The sequence below is a fragment of the Morone saxatilis genome, unplaced genomic scaffold, assembly GCF_004916995.1.
Source record: "Morone saxatilis isolate NCDOM2014 unplaced genomic scaffold, NCSU_SB_2.0 Contig5, whole genome shotgun sequence".
In the NCBI taxonomy this organism is placed as follows: domain Eukaryota; kingdom Metazoa; phylum Chordata; class Actinopteri; family Moronidae; genus Morone; species Morone saxatilis.
In genome coordinates this window covers 19,918,660-19,935,464 of record NW_023340095.1, presented here as the reverse complement: position 1 = coordinate 19,935,464, position 16,805 = coordinate 19,918,660, and the positions used below count along the sequence as shown (strand labels likewise).

Below are 16,805 nucleotides of genomic sequence, written 5' to 3'. Positions count from 1 at the left end.
ATGTGTATGTATATATATGTATATGTGTATGTATATATATATATATGTGTATGTATATATATATATGTATATGTATATATATATATATGTATGGCACTTTATATATTGTGATGCCAAAATCAGAAGATGCTGCACACAAGATGCTCATTCTGCAGTTCTACCTTTGTGGACAGACCTAGTTTTATTACCAAGTCATTTCATATGAAGATGAGCTAACTTGGATAGAAACACCTTGTTTTGTTAGACTAGCCTACACAATCATATGTAGGACATATTTTAAATATATAATAATAATAATATATAAATATAAATAAAATGACACAATCAGGAGTGGTAACGGCTGCATGTGTTGTTTCGGTGACAGGGAGGCACTCTGATCGCCGTCGGTCTTGGTGTGGCTGCTGCGGGTTTTGCTGGTAAGTTTGATGCATCCTTAATTTGCTAAGATGCTATTACCTGGATGTGTATGTACAGTATTCCTTTTCAGTTTTTTGTTGACTTTTACTCACTAGAATGTTTACTCTGTCTTTTGTTGTGTGTTGCTCCCTTTGCATTTAGAAATGAGTTTGGTTTGAGACGGTTACATGGATGTGTTTAATCCACAGGCCGCTATGCATTCCAGCTGTGGAAGCCTCTTGGACAAGTCTTCTCTGAAACTGTCAAGAAGATGCCCTCTTCAGTGAGTTATTTATTGATGTGTGATATGTATTATTTATTATTAATGCCCCTCAATGTTAAGAGAGTCTGCCTTTAAAAACAAGTGTTAGAAATCACAACCATGAACCACTGTGATGTTTAAATGTCTAGTTTCCATGCACAGGAAGATAATCTGAGAACGCCCTGGAATTGTTTCATATTCTCTGATTTTGAGAGAGAAAAATATGGAATAAATAAAATTAAGGTTTTGGTTGAGACTGAGAATCAAAGCTCTAACCCTTTTCTGTCACCACAGGCTTTCTCATCATATTACAAAGGAGGTTTTAATCAGAAGATGTGTAAACGAGAGGCCAGCCTCATTCTTGGCATCAGGTACTAGAATGTGTTCTAGTTAATATATATAATAATATATATAATACACTAATAAGTACGTCAGTGTGTGTGTCTGTCTCTCAGTAATTATTGCTCACATAGATGTATTACTTATTTCATTATCCAGCCCAACCAGCACTAAGACCAAGGTACGTGAGGCCCATCGGAGGATCATGGTCCTGAACCATCCAGATAAAGGTAAGCTTAAACTACAAAGGTCAGCCATCTGTAAGACTGCAGTTGGGTTTTGTATGATGTGTGAAATGTCAAAAGCACAGAAAATGATTACAAGAGACAAACGTTGGCTCAAATTTAGGGATGGGAATTGGTAAGATTTTGATACTGATGCCATTATCAATTCTGCTCATTGGTCAATTCCATTATTGATTAATTCATTCATTCATTTTCTATGTGGAAAAAAAGGAGGTGCAAGTTTTCACCGTCCAAGTGTTTTATTAGAGTCTGAACATTAGTAAGAAGGAATGCATGTGACACTGTATAACCGCCGTTTACTTTGGAACCGGTTTGTGAATCCCATTCTTAGAACAGAGAATATTTGTACAGCGTTTGTTTTTAGCCAGGCTTTCTTAAAGAAGTCTGCCTGCGTGGTGCTGATGTTATTATAATATAGGACATTTTCACATTTTCAAATGGGAGAAGCAGTGGCCCTCGTGTGTAGAGCGTCAGATACATGGCATTCAGACTCAGCATTAGACTAAAACTTGTGTGTGTGTGTGTGTGTGTGTGCAGGTGGATCACCGTTTCTCGCTGCTAAGATCAACGAGGCCAAAGACCTTCTGGACAAGGAGAGTCGGAGATGACCTTCACCATGAACTAACACTTTAAAGACTTCCACCACCATGTGCATGATCTCAGCTCTGCAGTACTGCTCCATCAACATCAACACCACCCTGAAGCACCCACTCAGGCTCCTGGAACGGGGGCAAACTTTCATGACAGTTTACAAGGCTACTTAACTTATAGCTATAATAGATTGCAGCTTCTTTACATCAATGAGAAATAGCTTAAAAAAAGTACTGCTACAGAATTCATGATTTACTGTGTATAAAATGTTATGTGTACAAATGTCGGCATATAAGGTATTATGTAATAATGTCAATTTAAGAAAAGATAGAATAATAAATTCAAATATTTCCATGTTTAAACAGTTAGTGTGGAAGTAGTTTAAAAACATTTTTTAAATAAACTTCATTTGGAAACTACAATAGTTGTGTGTTGGTATTCGAATGAGTCACTGTGGCTGATTGTGTGGGCAGGTTTACTGAATAGTAGTAGTAGTAGTAAGTATTTTTTATTACTGAGTTTCTCAGGAATCCTCCATCACCTGCTGCAGCTGACAGACAGTGAGCAGGTCTTAGCCATTCAGGAGTTTTCTGGACTGCATCCAATGCCTCTTAATTTACTTTTAGCATTAAAGCCATCAAGTCTTAAAGTTTGAGTCTGACGAGTCCCGAACTACTTTTAGCCTTAGGATGTTTTTTGAATATAGCACCATGTATCTCTATTATGTAAACCAGGTATCTCATACATTTGAAAGCTCAGATTACAGCAGAGAGCAGACTAAAATACTTATTCTATGTTAATCCACTGAGTAAACTGTAGGTTATTCTTTGTTCTGTGTTTAATTTTTTTGAATGTAAGAATTTTCAGCAATTATTTGAAAAGTGTAAAACTAGAAAAAAAAAATGACTCATCAACTTCAAAATGCTTCTTTATTTAGAGAATGATGTCCTACTGTATGTCATTGTACGGAGAGGACAAAGCAAGACGCAGTATTTAGCGGTTACACTTACAGCAGCAGTTATTGGTCAAAAACACCAACCAGTTACATCAACGTTTGCTTGGAAAACGTCAAATAAATAGAAAAAGGAATCTGATCTGATGTCACTATATCAGCAAATGACCACCAGTCTGAGCGCTCCCAGTCTGCACACTGGACCGCCATTGGAGGTCACCTCAGTCCCTGTGGTCAGTGTGGACCAGAGCAAGCAGCTCAGGTTTGATTTCCATCATGAAGGCAGAGGGTTTGTTTAGAGCAGCAAAGATGTCGGAGCCTCTGGGTACTTGGAAGATGGCTGCATTAATGTCAGACTTTTAAATCAACCAAATCAATATATCTCCTTGGTGTGTGTTTCCACTGGCGTATTTATTCGGTGAAATCTGCAATTGTCAAAATATGGAGGCTGGGAAGTGTCAGAAAAGTAATTATTACACAAAATGTAATAATTCATGCTCTCAAGTTATTTAAGCTGTGCTCTAAATTAGTATCACATATCTTCCTACCTCCCATCCTGTAGAGAGCAGCAGAAGGCAACGCCTTTGGTGCTGTGCATTTAGTTAGCCGGAAGTTTGAAAAAGGTGAAAAAGACATTTATGAAGCGCTTCCGTAACACTGAACTGAAGGTTTTAATGGAACTGGATGACATCTGCAGTATTAAAGTTTCTACACTGAAACAATCCTGTAAAATACATTTAAGCTAAATCATGAGCCCAGATATTTGAGTGCAAGAATTATTAAAACGTGTGCAAAACTTCATGACACCTCCTGAGCAATGTACCAAAAAGAAGAAATTTAAATTTGATTAACTTTTGAGTTAGTGCCCCCTATCTTTGATGTTCCAGTGGGCGTGAAGTTTTGGTACCAACTGTGATGCTGTAGTTTGACTGGTGCAATATCTGCGTGGACAGGCACTGAAATAGTATAATATATCTATCTGGTCATTTGCCATTAGCACATTTGGACCCATTAAAAACATATTAGACTCCCCCCTTTGTGTACAGCAGGACAAACACAGCTCAGTGTGTGAGAGCTCCCAATGACTTAGCAGGTATTGAAATGAAATGAAGGAAAAGCAACTGTAACTCATCTAGTGGGAAGTTGGAAGAGGCACAGACAGAAACCTTGGTAACCATGTTAGCACCATGGAAGCTCCATCCACGTAGGTGAACTAGTAGCATGCTGGGAAGAAGGAGATGGTGTTAGACGTACATTAGGAGTATTCTTATCCAAACTGGTTATTTTACAGTTGATCGGAATCGCGAGACATGAGTATTAATAATTCCAGTAAATATTTCCAGTATTTTACATTTGTGATCCATTGGGTCACATTTAGAAGGAAATCTGCTGAATCGCTCACTGGCAGAAAAACAGTTAGAGGGCGCTGTTCTTGCAGGGCAAACAGTGGTAAAGTTGTCACAGTTTCCGCTGAAGGGAGGGAAAGAACAACAGAGAAACCACATCCAACATGTTTACGCTCTTTCAGGAAGGGTAAGCAGCGAGGCTGATGGGAAATGTAGTGTTAATCTACTGCTGCAGGGAGACAGAAGCAGCCAATCGATGGCTTTCTGGCTCGGAGAGACCAAATCAGCGGTTTTGGGTGGAAATTAATAAGCAGCCCTTCATTAACGAGCTTCATTAAGGCTGCTTGGTTTAACGTCATCAGCGATCCATTAGCAGTCCTGCGTAGCCCTCTCTAAATCTTCATCCTGTTGCCCCGCTTCCTCCTTGTCCTCCTCATCTTGCTCCTCTTTCTCGCTCAGTTCCTCTCCAATCACATCTAGCCGTGCCTCCTGCCCGTTAAGCACCTCCTCCTCCTCCTCGTCATTATGAAGCCTCGCTTCCTGCAGCTGCAGCCGTCGCTCCTCCACCAGCAGGAGGCGCTCTCTGACACCCTCTGCTGCCGCTGCTGTTTCGCTGGGACTCCCAAAGTATTGCTCGCTCCTGAAACACCAATTTGAGTGAGGAGTTTGTATTATATGAAATGTGTGTGGGTTGTTTTATTTATCACAAAAACCTGTCAACACACTCACACTATGGGGACTAACCTCCCATGTGGGGACAAAAAGCTGGAAGATCATTGAACTTAAGGTTTAATATAATCTATATTTTCAAATTAACAATGCATGACTACTTGTGTGTGGAAGGAGTCACTCGTAGTAACAAAAGACAATTAACACCAAACATGCAGTGAGGGTCCTCATTTGGATTCAAACCATGGACCAACGCTCTCCTTAAATCATTGTTTTTGTTTTCTGGCTCACAATTTTACTGTTTTGGTTAACTTTCACCACTCTCATAGTGTCGCTTTTGGATGCAGCAAGTGGCTGTTCTAAATTATAAAGTCTTAAAACCCACTACGTGCTCAGAACAGCATGCAGACACAGTTAGCGACTAGCTGGTAAACATAGTAGAGCATTTAGCAGTTAAAGAGCCAAAAGTGGTTGTACACAGGCTTTACATTGAGCCTATGGCAGTGACCTACGCTGCTGTGTATGTTTATACCTGTGTGCTGATATGTCTGCGTTGCTCTGCCAATAACATCACCAAAATCACTGTAAATTTGATGCAGGAGTGTAAATCAGGCTTTACATTTGCCAGGCAGCCAGACACACTAACCCCAAATAAATGCTAATGTTTCCCCGTATATCTGCTAAATGTGTAACTGTGATGCAACTGCTAGTTTGCCATACCAACTTAAAAGGTGATATGCAAATGCAGGTCTTGTGTTCGTAGTTTGTTTCTGCTGACCTCAAGAGGCCAAAAGAAATCAGTTTCCGCAGGTTAAAGAATTGGACTGGGGTTAGACATGTAGCGGTTATGGCTGAGGTGAGGGTCTCCGGTGCAAGTGACAAAAACTGATTGGTGTGTGCATGTGTGTATAAGTACCCATCAGGGAAAATAACAGGCATGGTCAGTTTGTCCAGCAGAGTTTTCCCTGAAGAGTCGACTTCATCCAGAGATTCCGCATCCACACACTCCAGCTGTAACACCTGAAACACAGTAAACACACGTACTGAAGCCAAATTTATACTACAAGTATAAGGAGTGTGTGTCCACTACACATTTTAATTTCTACCCAGTATCAGCTTATACTATATAACACATAATAATAATAATACAGTGAGGTCTCTCTCTCAGCCTGGCTCACCTTTTCAGCGGCAGTGTGGAAGGTCAGAGCCAGCTCTAGTCTCTGTTGTCTCTCCTCAGTGCTGACGGTAAACTGTTTCCAGACTCGGTTGAGTCTCGGCAGAGTGTCTCCAGACGAGCGCGTCGTACAGCGCAGAGACTGACAGAGGACGACGGTCGCCTGCAGCAGCTGACGGCCATAATCATAGGTGCTCTGAAGGAAAAGACAGCACGGAACACAGAGACAAACAGAGAGACGGAGTTATTGTCAGTATGTCTGTCTTTTGTTTTCAGAATGATTTCATCCTAGTTTTAATTTTTTAGCCATACTAACAGCACAGTTCTCCACCACTTCAGTACATACTTAAATGTCTTAACACCTATGGGATGGATTACCATGAAACTTGATTCAGACATTGATATCTGCTACAGCCTGAATTACTTTACTGAATTACTAGCACTTTGATAAATAACTGCAAAATGATTTAGCTCAAAGCCACTACCATCGCTGTGGATAATTCAATATTGTAATTTTGCAGTTTTGATTACAGTCAGTGTGTCGGGGCTCAATACAAGCTTTAGTACCAAGTTATTGTCGCTGGCTGAGCTGAAGGAGACAGATCCTGATGAGCCTTTGCTGTGTGATATCTCGCAAAAGGTTAATTTTCATACATCTTCTGGGGACGCTCTTTATTCAGGCAAGGTCTAAAATAAAATTGCTGCTCTCATCAATATCTTAACATTAACAATAGATTAAGTGACTATGAGTAGTCTGGAAGTGTCTCACCTGAGCAACGTCCACAAACTTCCTATGTTTGTCCAGCATGATCCTGGTCTCTTGAGTGTCTTCACCCAGTCTGACGTGAGTCTTCAACAGGGCGTCCAACAGCTCGCCAAGCCACTCTACTGCCTGAACACACACACACACACACACACACACGCATTATCTCATCAATATAGATGGTACTTAGGTTTGTGTGTGCTGTTGTTGTTGTTGTGTGTGTGTCCTACCTGTAAAGCATCTTCTTCACATTTGAACAGTTGGACCATCTGTAGCATCTTCAGCCTCCTCACGTCCACCATGTCCTCACACCTTCAACACACACACACAGAACACACACTTTACTTTGTATGTATGAAAGGTACTACACAATAAAGTTTGACTGATAAAGATCCCAGTAAAAATAGTAAGACTCATGGGAACTGTAGTTGTTAAATGCTGACAGTGGGAGTCTCCAGGTGCTAAAATGTGATCATCAGATAGTAGATGCACATTTTATGTTTCACTTTTCCAGAAAGACAGATAAACCCCACATGGCTCGCTGCTGAACTCTGCAGTAAAAAAAAGAAGAAGAAGTTACCTCTGCTTGCGGAGCTGCATCTCCTCCATCACAGCCTGGATGTGCTGAACGTTGTCCTGCTGTTCTCCCGCTGGACTCTCTGTCTCCTCCAGCGACCATGACGGTTGGCTGCACATCTGCTCCATCAACAGCGCTCCCTTCTGACGCAGAGAAGTAAGACCTGCCTCTGCATGGAGGGGAGACGGTTACAAACTTTACTACAACTATCAGTTAACAATGTGTCACTGCTTGAGTCTTAAACAAGTACATGTACGTACTTTACACCAAAAAAAAGGATTATTATTTTAGAGGAAAATTAACAAGATTTATCATTCAGAGCACAAACCGACAGTCTGCAGCTTCTCCTCCAACAGTTTGAGGTTTTGTTGAATTGAAGCTCCGTCGGCTGGAGCCACGTCAGCACAGAGCATGCCCAGTAGACCGTCCAACTGCTGGGACAACTGCAGAAACAGGGACAGAACTTTAATTGCTCGGACTTAAGTTAAATTGTCTTGCCCCTTGCCCACATTTGGCTTCATCCAACAGTTGATCCATTAGTTTACCTCCTGAAAATGTGTGTGTGTGTGTGTGTGTTACCTCCTGTGTGGTGCTGTGGAAGCCCTGCGCTGCCTGCAGGACGTTCTGTCGGCCCTCCAGCTGAGCGGCCTGTCTGTAGCACACGTCGCTCAGTTGCTGCTGCAGCGCCTTCAGCTCCACCACTTCCTCCTCCTCCCCGGCACTGAGCAAGACGGCGATCTGCTGGTTCAATTCCACATACACCGCAAACCACTCCTGAACACACACACACACACACAGAATCAGCCCAATGCTCACATTTACCACCAGTGTAACTGAAATGGATTTGTTGTCCAACAGAACTAACAAAAACTCTTTCTGATAAAACAAGCTAAAACTAAACCCGTGTAATAAATGCTGCCATAAAGATGGTTATTATGTTCACTTTTTGTTAAAACAGTGTTGAACAGGCCTTGGTTCAACTTTTTGAACATTGCCAGAAAATTGTATTGCAATAAACTGACAGAAGTTTCTAACATTTAGTGTACTCTGATATAAATGGTGTGTAAAAAAATATATAAACGATACCATGAATAGTCATTTTCAGTCGGCACAGAAGCTGAGGTAGAGGTTGCTAGAAGCAGTTATTTGAGGAGAAAAGTTTGACATGTTGGAAAATATGCTTAGTGGCTTTCTTGCCTAGAGTTAAATGAGAAGATTAATGTCACTCTCATATCTGCTCGTTGAATATGAAGCTGGATTCAGGAAACAGCTTAGCTTAGCAAAAAGACTGGAAACAGGGAGACAGAGACTCACTTGTTTAATCCGAGTCTTGACTCCTGGGTGTGTAATGGTCATAATCAATGTCATGTGAAACGTACTAAACAGTGAATTTGTCTCTGCAATCAAACTACAGACTACAGACAGCAGAGTGGAAGCATCAAAGGACAAACTCCACTGAGATTTATATTTAACCCCAAATCTGATTTATTCAGTTTGTCCTCATCACATGATCACGTGTGTGTCTTTTTGTGTGTTTAGCGTGTTGCATTACACTGTGCTGGCTCTCGATCTCCTCGTGTTTCTGCTGCAGGGCCTGAGCTGCTCGCATCGAGTCTCCGATCTCCTGCTGGGTCTTCAACAGCTCCGAGCCTGGACCCTGCAGCCAGGTGACCACCTGAGTTAAAGAGAAAGAGAAAAGAGAAAAAGACAAAAAGACAAAAAGAATACAGACTTAGATGTCTCCTGTAGAGGGAGGAGTGGAAGGAAGAGGGAGGTGCTGTCCATAGTTGGTGTTAGCTGATGTGGATGGACATGAAACTCTTCAGTTGAACCATCAGTACGAAAGAGGTCTGCTGTGCAAATGTGCAGTGCAGCACAGCGACCAGCAAGGGGCTCTCAGGCTCTACGCTCTGATGGCATTCACATCTAACATGATAAGATAGATTTTCTTTGATGGTCACTGTCCACAAAACTTATCTTATATAGTTTGTAGTTTCCTTTTTTTATCCATATTTTCCTTGAAATCATTGTGGAACAGAAATATATTTATATGTCACAGTAATGGTAATTTAAGTTGCAGTAGGTCATTTATATATACTTAAATAAAAATCTCATATTTACACTATATCCGGACATTAGTACATGAGACAGATAATCTCTGAAAAAAGGCTCCTCCTAGTGCTCCTAATGGCATATTTAAGAATCCACTAGGCCTGAATGAAAACAACCAATCAGAGCTGAGAAAGATAGAAAGGTGTTGGTGGCTTAAAGATAGTTGCTGGACTTTCCACTTCCAACCTGAGAATGAGACTCAGCTATAAAATATCTTTCTTGGCTCTGATTGGTTGTTTTCGATCAGGCCTGGTGGATTCTTGCAAATATCATTAGAAGCACTACAACAAGCCAGATTAACCTCATTGATTTTTTCACACATTATCTGTCTCATGTACTACTGTCAGGATATAGTGAAAGCAAATGTATTAGTTATTTTTGTGAAAGTTAACAACTGCAGCTTTAAAATACAAAAAGTGACAGAAACAGATGAAGCATATCAATGGTGGGAATTAAATCACATCATACAGACCTAATTAAAGTTTAACTGAATGTAGGAGCTGGCTGTTAAAGGGGCATTCCAGTGATTTATCATTGTTCTTTCATTAAGCTGTTGGAGACAAAAAAAACTTATTTTAAATATAAGGATCAAAATCGAAGCACCAGAGGCGGAGCTATCCTGACCTTTAGTCCCCACTATGAGCCAAGCTCTGGATCCTACATTTCCCACAATGCAACTCAATGTGTCTTATAAATCCCCTCTGTCCAACTCCACATCCCAAGTTTGTAACAACAGCTGCCTGTTCCAAGTACAATCTGAGATAACCCTGATGACATAAACCAAGCTTCACGCTTTATGTACAATCAGTGGACTGTACCTTTAAACTTAATGTTTCACTAATAAAGTCAGAAATGTGTGTAAGAGGTAAAACGCACTGCAAGTCTTTTTTATATACTTTTTTTTATCATTACTAATTTTTATTTTAATATCTAACTAACCACAATATTTACAATGTAAACTAAATTGATTTGTGGAAACACTGAGTGTTTGTGGCTCTATCTACCTGTATATATATTTTTTATTTTTATACTATATATGCATGCATGCTGCCAGTGTTTGTGGTTTAAAAAAATAAAATCATCATATATATGATACATGTTGATGATTAAAGTTGAAATGTTCACTATAGCACTACACAGTACAGTAGAGTAAGAGTACAGTAACACTTGGAACTGTCTGTCCAGATGTGTCTGTGTCAGTGCCATAATTTAATTGTATGTATCAGGTCAGTGATGCCTTAAAGAGCTAACACACAGAATTCGATCCACAACTAGGCCAACCCCCCACCTCAAATCCTCCAGGCTAGTGACCGACATGTTACGGTATCCATGGCAACGCCAGGCTCATCTCCAAGATGTGTTTACCCATCAGCCCCCGTGGCTACAGAAACCCCAGTAACCACAGTAGAGTGTACTTTTGCCGAAGTGCTGTGGAGCAGAGCAGCTGCTCACTGACACTGTTTCTGAGGGTCAAAGGTCAAAGATTTGATGATAAAAGAATCAGGGTAAAAGACCCCTTTAAAGACCGTGAAGACAGTAATGTAGCAGGACAGAGGAGGACATATTTACACATTTGTACTCTGTTGGGGAACTGCACAACTGCAGTTTAAAAAGCCAAATAGAGTTTACAAACTGCACATTTACAGACGGTGTGTGTGTTACCTGCATAACCTTGGCATGGATCTCGTCTAGCTGGGTGCGTTTATTTCGCTGCCTGCAGAGCTCCTGGTATCTGGTGTACTGCTCCCTGAGAGAGTCCAGCAGCTTCATCACCTGAGGCTGAGCAAGCAGCTCTTCCTCCATGGGACACCAGGCCGGACCTAAAGGTCAGAGGTCAGAGAGTAGTCAAGCAGAGGATACAGTCCAGGACATCTCTTCATCTCTGATCTAATATTACAAAAGGTGCCTGCAATGGTGGTTGCTGGTGAGGTACCTCTACGGTGGGCGTTTAAGTCCTACACTATTCAGCACTCTGGGAGTCTGTGTAATACACTGGCATCATGGAGGTACACTCATTCATAATGAGTACTTAAAAACAGTCAACATCATAATTTGAGTGTAACTCATACATGTCCAGATGTATGTGGACACTTAAGCATTGCAGCCATATGTGATGTGAACTTGTCATCTCAAAACTAGGTGTAATATTGTATTGCAATATTTGTTTTTGTGACATTGTATTATTCTTAAAAACATTGTATTGATTTCTGTGATTGAACACCTAACCGCTAGATAGTAGTGTTGTAAATGTGAACTAAGAGGTATGACGCTGGATGTTACAGGGATTTTTTCTCAAACATGGGATGGAACAATATATGATATTATATGATAATATATGATATATATTATATTAGTCCTATATTGATTTCCTGTTTGAGTTGTGTGGGAATAGTACAGATTTCAAAATAAAGAACATGGAGATGAGGTTACTATTTGTGATGCAGTAAATAAATATATGTGTTCAAGTATGTTTTAGTGCCATTTTAAAAGTATAAGGTATATTTTCATGATTGGTGATAATATTGTGTATTGCAATTATTTTGGCCAAGATAATCATGACATGAAATGTTGACATCATTCTGTGCCTAGCTCAGATTTTATGCATATTGTGGACAGTTTTGCTAAAATTAGATTAAAATAAATCCCAATATATCGCCTTGCTTACAATATTGCAATATATTGCAATATACTGTATTGTGATACATATCGTATCACCAGACTCTTGCCAATACACAGCCCTACTTAAAACCATGAGCTTTAATCTGCTGCTATGACAGCCTCCACTCTTGTGGTTTCAGGCTTTCCACCAGGTTTTGAACCTGGCTGTTGAGATGCCTTAGAGAACACTGTGAATTACATTAATAGTCATGCTTACCGGTATCCTTATACAGTACCTAGACCTCTAGCAGTACCCTCATACACTGAGTCATACTGTGCTATCCTACATAGATATCTGGAACTACTGAGTTCAGAAAATAACTGCACAAAACAATGCATGTGTCATCCCTTCATTCATCCATTTATCCACTCATTAGTGTGAGCTGGACCAGCACAGTGACACCTGGATTACTGACAGCTGCTTCCTCACCTCCCTGTCCTCCTCCTCCTCCCTCTGAGCCGTTAAAACGACGCTGCTGCAGCTCCGACAGCAGCTCATGACCTGCAGACACAGACAGAGGGAGAGAGGGAGAGGGGGTTGGTTTGAGATTTAAAAGCCTGTTATAAAAGCATTTGAAACAATAAAGCATCAGTGTTTGTGTACATGCTGTTACATTATGAAAGGAGCTGGCAGAGAGAGGAGGGTGGTACCACAAACAAAGACTCCTTTCACCTCTGCCCAACACACAGACACAGGCTGCTCAGTACAGTGAACACAGCCATCTATCCACCCATCCTCAATGTCTATTTAATCCAGGTCTTGGTAGCAGCACACTAAGTATCTGAGACCTCCTTCTCTCCAACCACATCATCCAGGTCAGGGGGAGCTCAGACACCCTGCCAAAGAAACTTAGTTTGGCTGCTTGGATCCACGATTACATTCTTTCAGTCACTACTCACAGCTCGCTACCACAAGTGAGAGATGAAACACAGCTCAGTGGTTGTGTACACAGTAAGTAAGCAATAAGAAAGTTGAAAATAGGGTGCTGGTTGAGTTATGTTGACTGTATGAGCTGTTTTTGATTTATTTTTTTTACCTCTTTTGCACTGCGAGGTTGGAAATCCTTCTTAATAACATAAAATCAGCTCATTCGCAGAGATATTAAAGGATAGGTTCACAATTTTTCAAGTGTGTCTTAAAACAACAGTCAGGTGCCCATTTGAACATTAAAAGAGGAATTGCTTGTTGTAATTATTCCTCCTGTTCTTACTGGCCATTAAAAGATACCTCCCTAATGCGATTAGAATGTAAGTGATGTTTTGTCCTTGTTTTGTGCAAAAATGTATCAAAAGGTTTATCTGAAGCTAATGTGGGACAAACTTTTTCAAGTCAAAATCAAGTAGATACATTTCAAAGTAAGAACCTTTTCAGGATAAAATCTTTGTGCTTCCTTGTGGGGACAGTATCTTAATCAATGTCAGACATAAGACCAACATGTAAATGCCAGTCTAAGTCTAAAAGAGGCTTAAAAGAGAGAACATAATATTTACCGGTCTGAAGGACAGTCTCAGGGTCGAAAGACGGCAAAAGGGCGCAGTCAGCTGATCTGCAGAAGACAGACAAACACACAGCTCTGGATTACATCCGTTTACTTTTTTATAGTACTGTGTGTGTGTGTGTGTGTACGTGCACATGCGTACTTGTCCTTGTCCACCGTGCTGCTCTTGTCGCTTTCATTGATAATCGACAGCTCGTCCAGCAGCGACGTCGACTCTTTGGTGAACTTCTCAAAAACCTGCAACAAATGACAAATCAAAACAAACACACTCAGACCTGGGCCCAGGTTACCATGGCAGCGGGCATTTTTATAAAGTAGGAAATAGATGAATTTAGTGACCAGTCTTTTGTTGAGCCAGTCGCTGTGGTCATAGTCCAGACTTCCCCCAAAATCGTCGGTCAGCTGACAGGGTTCGATGTTACGAGTCTGCTTATTGGCCGAAACCAGGATCACCTGACAGGAAGGAAAGAGACCACCATGAAAAAAAGCTTAATTTAATTTATGCAATTTAGAAACTGTGCCATGTGCATCATATTAGCTCTGAAATACAAGAAATTGAGGAACAAAACACTGACATGTTAAATGAATCTGACTTTTAATTATCTAACCTTTTTATTACTTTTAGGTCGATCCCTGTGTAAATCTATTAACGTATATTATAACATTAAACTAATTGCATCACATACAAACACTGAATGGGACCTCCATACATGATTCTCACTTTGAACAATTCACATATCCCCAAAAAGCTTGCATTGATTTTGTTTGTGGGGAAATATCTTGTATAAGCTTTCCTCTTGCATGTTTCAGTACACTGAAGCATATATAATGTTGGACACAATGCATGAGGGGTAGTAATAATCATGACAATGGTTGCTTTTCATACTGCTAATTAGGGCTCCTACTTCCCTCGCTTCTCTGTCCTCCAGCCAGTGACCCAAAAACTGAGCGAGGTTTGCCATTAGAGAAGAAACCAAAACCTCCAATGTGTCTTAGAGGAGACGAGGAGTGAGGAGAGAGGACAATGGGTGTATCCTCTTCTGAGGTTTTTTTACTGGACGCCAACACCCCTTCAGGGCAGACTGTTTATTATTAGGTCAGTTGAGTTGAGTTGATAGGGGTACAGAATGAACATCCAGTTGCTGTGGAAATTGTAATATTAATATTATTGGCAACCTCAAGGAAATTATCAGCACCAATGAAAAATAAATATTATTTATATATTTTTGCCAGGCAACCAGCCCACTGGCATTCATTGTACATCAGCACAGAGAATTGTCAGAGAATTGTGACAAAACACTCCATTCTTATGATTTGGAAAGTTAGAAAAACAAATCTTTTAACTTAGATAAATTGTTGGGGGACTCCGTTAACCTTATAAACATGTAAGGAAGCTGCATCATCCTCTGTGCAATTGTCATGTTTTTGTATTGTCACGTTGTTTTTCCATCTGGTAAATCTGTAATAAAAATCTAAATGGGAAAATAATAATTAATTGTAGAGGCATGTGTGTCTTTCAGCACAAAAGATCTAGAATTGGTCTAATTTGAGGAGCAGTAATATGGCCGCCAGGTTTTGTCTCCTCAAAATGACTCTAGTAGTGATTGATGATGTCCCGTCTGTTAACACTTCCTTCATCCTTGCACCTCTCTCTTGCATCCCTGCTGGGAGGACCCAAGACGTGAGGAACACATGAGTGAGGAGCCACGTTAGGGAAATGATCTGAGTCAGTATTTGAGGGAGAGCATTCTGGCATAATTGACATAATTATAGTCCTTGTTTTCCTACTTACTTACTGTAGTCAGCAGAGATTCTTCTTCAAGGTACTTTTTAGCTTCTTTAAACCAAGTTTCTCATACTTCCTACCAGTAACTTTCTGACTTAAAGGTCAAAGATTAGGCCCATTTCTTAGATGTTTTCTATATACCAGGGCAGATCACAGATTGTATATCTAGCATTTGCTTTAGTCTATTGACCCAAGAGGTCTTGGATCACAAGACAAGTTTCTCCTTCGGCTTCCCAGAGTGTTTTCTAAATCTGGAGATAGAGCGTGTTCACAGAGAGCCTGCAAGCTGATATGAGGTTTTGCAAAAGAACTTCTTCTATGAAGAAAAACAAAGTTCAGCATTCACGTCAAAACACACACATTTACCAATCAATTTTTGTGTCTGTCTGTAAATTCTGTTTTTCATCCTTCTATCTCTCACACATTGAGCTGCATTTGTATGAAAGGTGTCGTTCCAAATAAACCTGGACAGTCAGACAGACAGCTGGTAGTGAGTATGCCCTCCAGTTGTCACTGCAGCAGATGCTGTCAGAGAAATTGGACTTAACTCAGTGTGTGTGTGTTTATTTAAATGTTAGGTCAGACTTTAGAGCAGCTGTACAACGCACACCCCACTGTGACATCCACACACAATCTTCATAGCAAATCGAGTAGCGCCTCTCACGTCCCCGACCGCGCGTGCACACACATCCGGAAGAACGGAGCGACAGAGCACTCACAGAGTCGCGCGTCACTTGTTGTGTGTGTGTGTGTGTGTGTGTTCGGAGTGAGTAACTACTAAAATAAAGTGAAGAAGATGAGCGCTGATTCAAACAACACAGTCACATTATTGTCACTGTCATACAGTCATTACTTATCAAAGCACCAAAGATTTTTCCTTTCAAAATATATTAAATATTTAAACAATTAGTAACTCACAACTTAAACATGAGCAAACATGGACGTTATGAGTAGAATAAAGTGAAGAGGAGTCATTCCTTGCATTAAAACTGTGCTGTTCCTCAGCCGACGGTCGGGGTGTCCTTGAACGCACCAGCAGGGACAGCCTCAGCCTCTCAGCACACAATGATTAACTCCACTTCGACTAAAAATTAAATAGTCATCTAAACGCTGACTGGATTATCTATCTGCAGCAACTTTCAGGTTGCTACAGGCCCACCAACTTGCTCCGGTTACCGTGGCAACAACTGTGCCAACATGGCTGCAGAAATCTGGGTCACCGTGACTACTGATCTCTGTCGGTAAAACCATCTGTTGTAATAGAGGAGGCCGAAAAATCTCTCTCTCTCATACACACACACACGCACACACTCCATCAGTCCTGGCTCGGATTTCTACAGGACAGTTAATGATGCTCAAGGTTATCAAAAGTGGCTCAGTTTCTCTTGGTTTGATATCAGATAACAACACAATTCAGTGTGTGTGTTTGTGTGTGT

General features: G+C 40.7%; 2 protein-coding genes across 2 annotated transcripts in view; one reads left to right on the top strand and one right to left on the bottom strand.

Annotated features, from left to right (window-relative positions):
* Positions 1-2,255, top strand: part of dnajc15 (DnaJ (Hsp40) homolog, subfamily C, member 15) — a 2,965-nt gene extending 710 nt beyond the window's left edge. Inside the window, exons 2-6 of the mRNA XM_035676521.1 lie at positions 365-416; positions 606-679; positions 953-1,029; positions 1,157-1,227; positions 1,780-2,255. Of these exons, the coding sequence (XP_035532414.1) occupies positions 365-416; positions 606-679; positions 953-1,029; positions 1,157-1,227; positions 1,780-1,850 (345 nt within the window). The 3' untranslated portion in view covers positions 1,851-2,255. The remainder of the gene's footprint in view (positions 1-364; positions 417-605; positions 680-952; positions 1,030-1,156; positions 1,228-1,779) is intronic.
* Positions 2,256-2,743: 488 nt separating this feature from the next.
* Positions 2,744-16,805, bottom strand: part of sestd1 (SEC14 and spectrin domains 1) — a 34,970-nt gene continuing 20,908 nt past the window's right edge. The window contains exons 6-19 of the mRNA XM_035676749.1: positions 13,923-14,036; positions 13,726-13,820; positions 13,576-13,631; positions 12,515-12,586; positions 11,089-11,246; positions 8,867-8,989; positions 7,894-8,088; positions 7,643-7,757; positions 7,318-7,483; positions 6,968-7,049; positions 6,744-6,866; positions 5,979-6,170; positions 5,717-5,820; positions 2,744-4,771 (exon numbers count right to left, since the gene is read on the bottom strand). Of these exons, the coding sequence (XP_035532642.1) occupies positions 4,501-4,771; positions 5,717-5,820; positions 5,979-6,170; positions 6,744-6,866; positions 6,968-7,049; positions 7,318-7,483; positions 7,643-7,757; positions 7,894-8,088; positions 8,867-8,989; positions 11,089-11,246; positions 12,515-12,586; positions 13,576-13,631; positions 13,726-13,820; positions 13,923-14,036 (1,866 nt within the window). The 3' untranslated portion in view covers positions 2,744-4,500. The remainder of the gene's footprint in view (positions 4,772-5,716; positions 5,821-5,978; positions 6,171-6,743; positions 6,867-6,967; positions 7,050-7,317; positions 7,484-7,642; positions 7,758-7,893; positions 8,089-8,866; positions 8,990-11,088; positions 11,247-12,514; positions 12,587-13,575; positions 13,632-13,725; positions 13,821-13,922; positions 14,037-16,805) is intronic.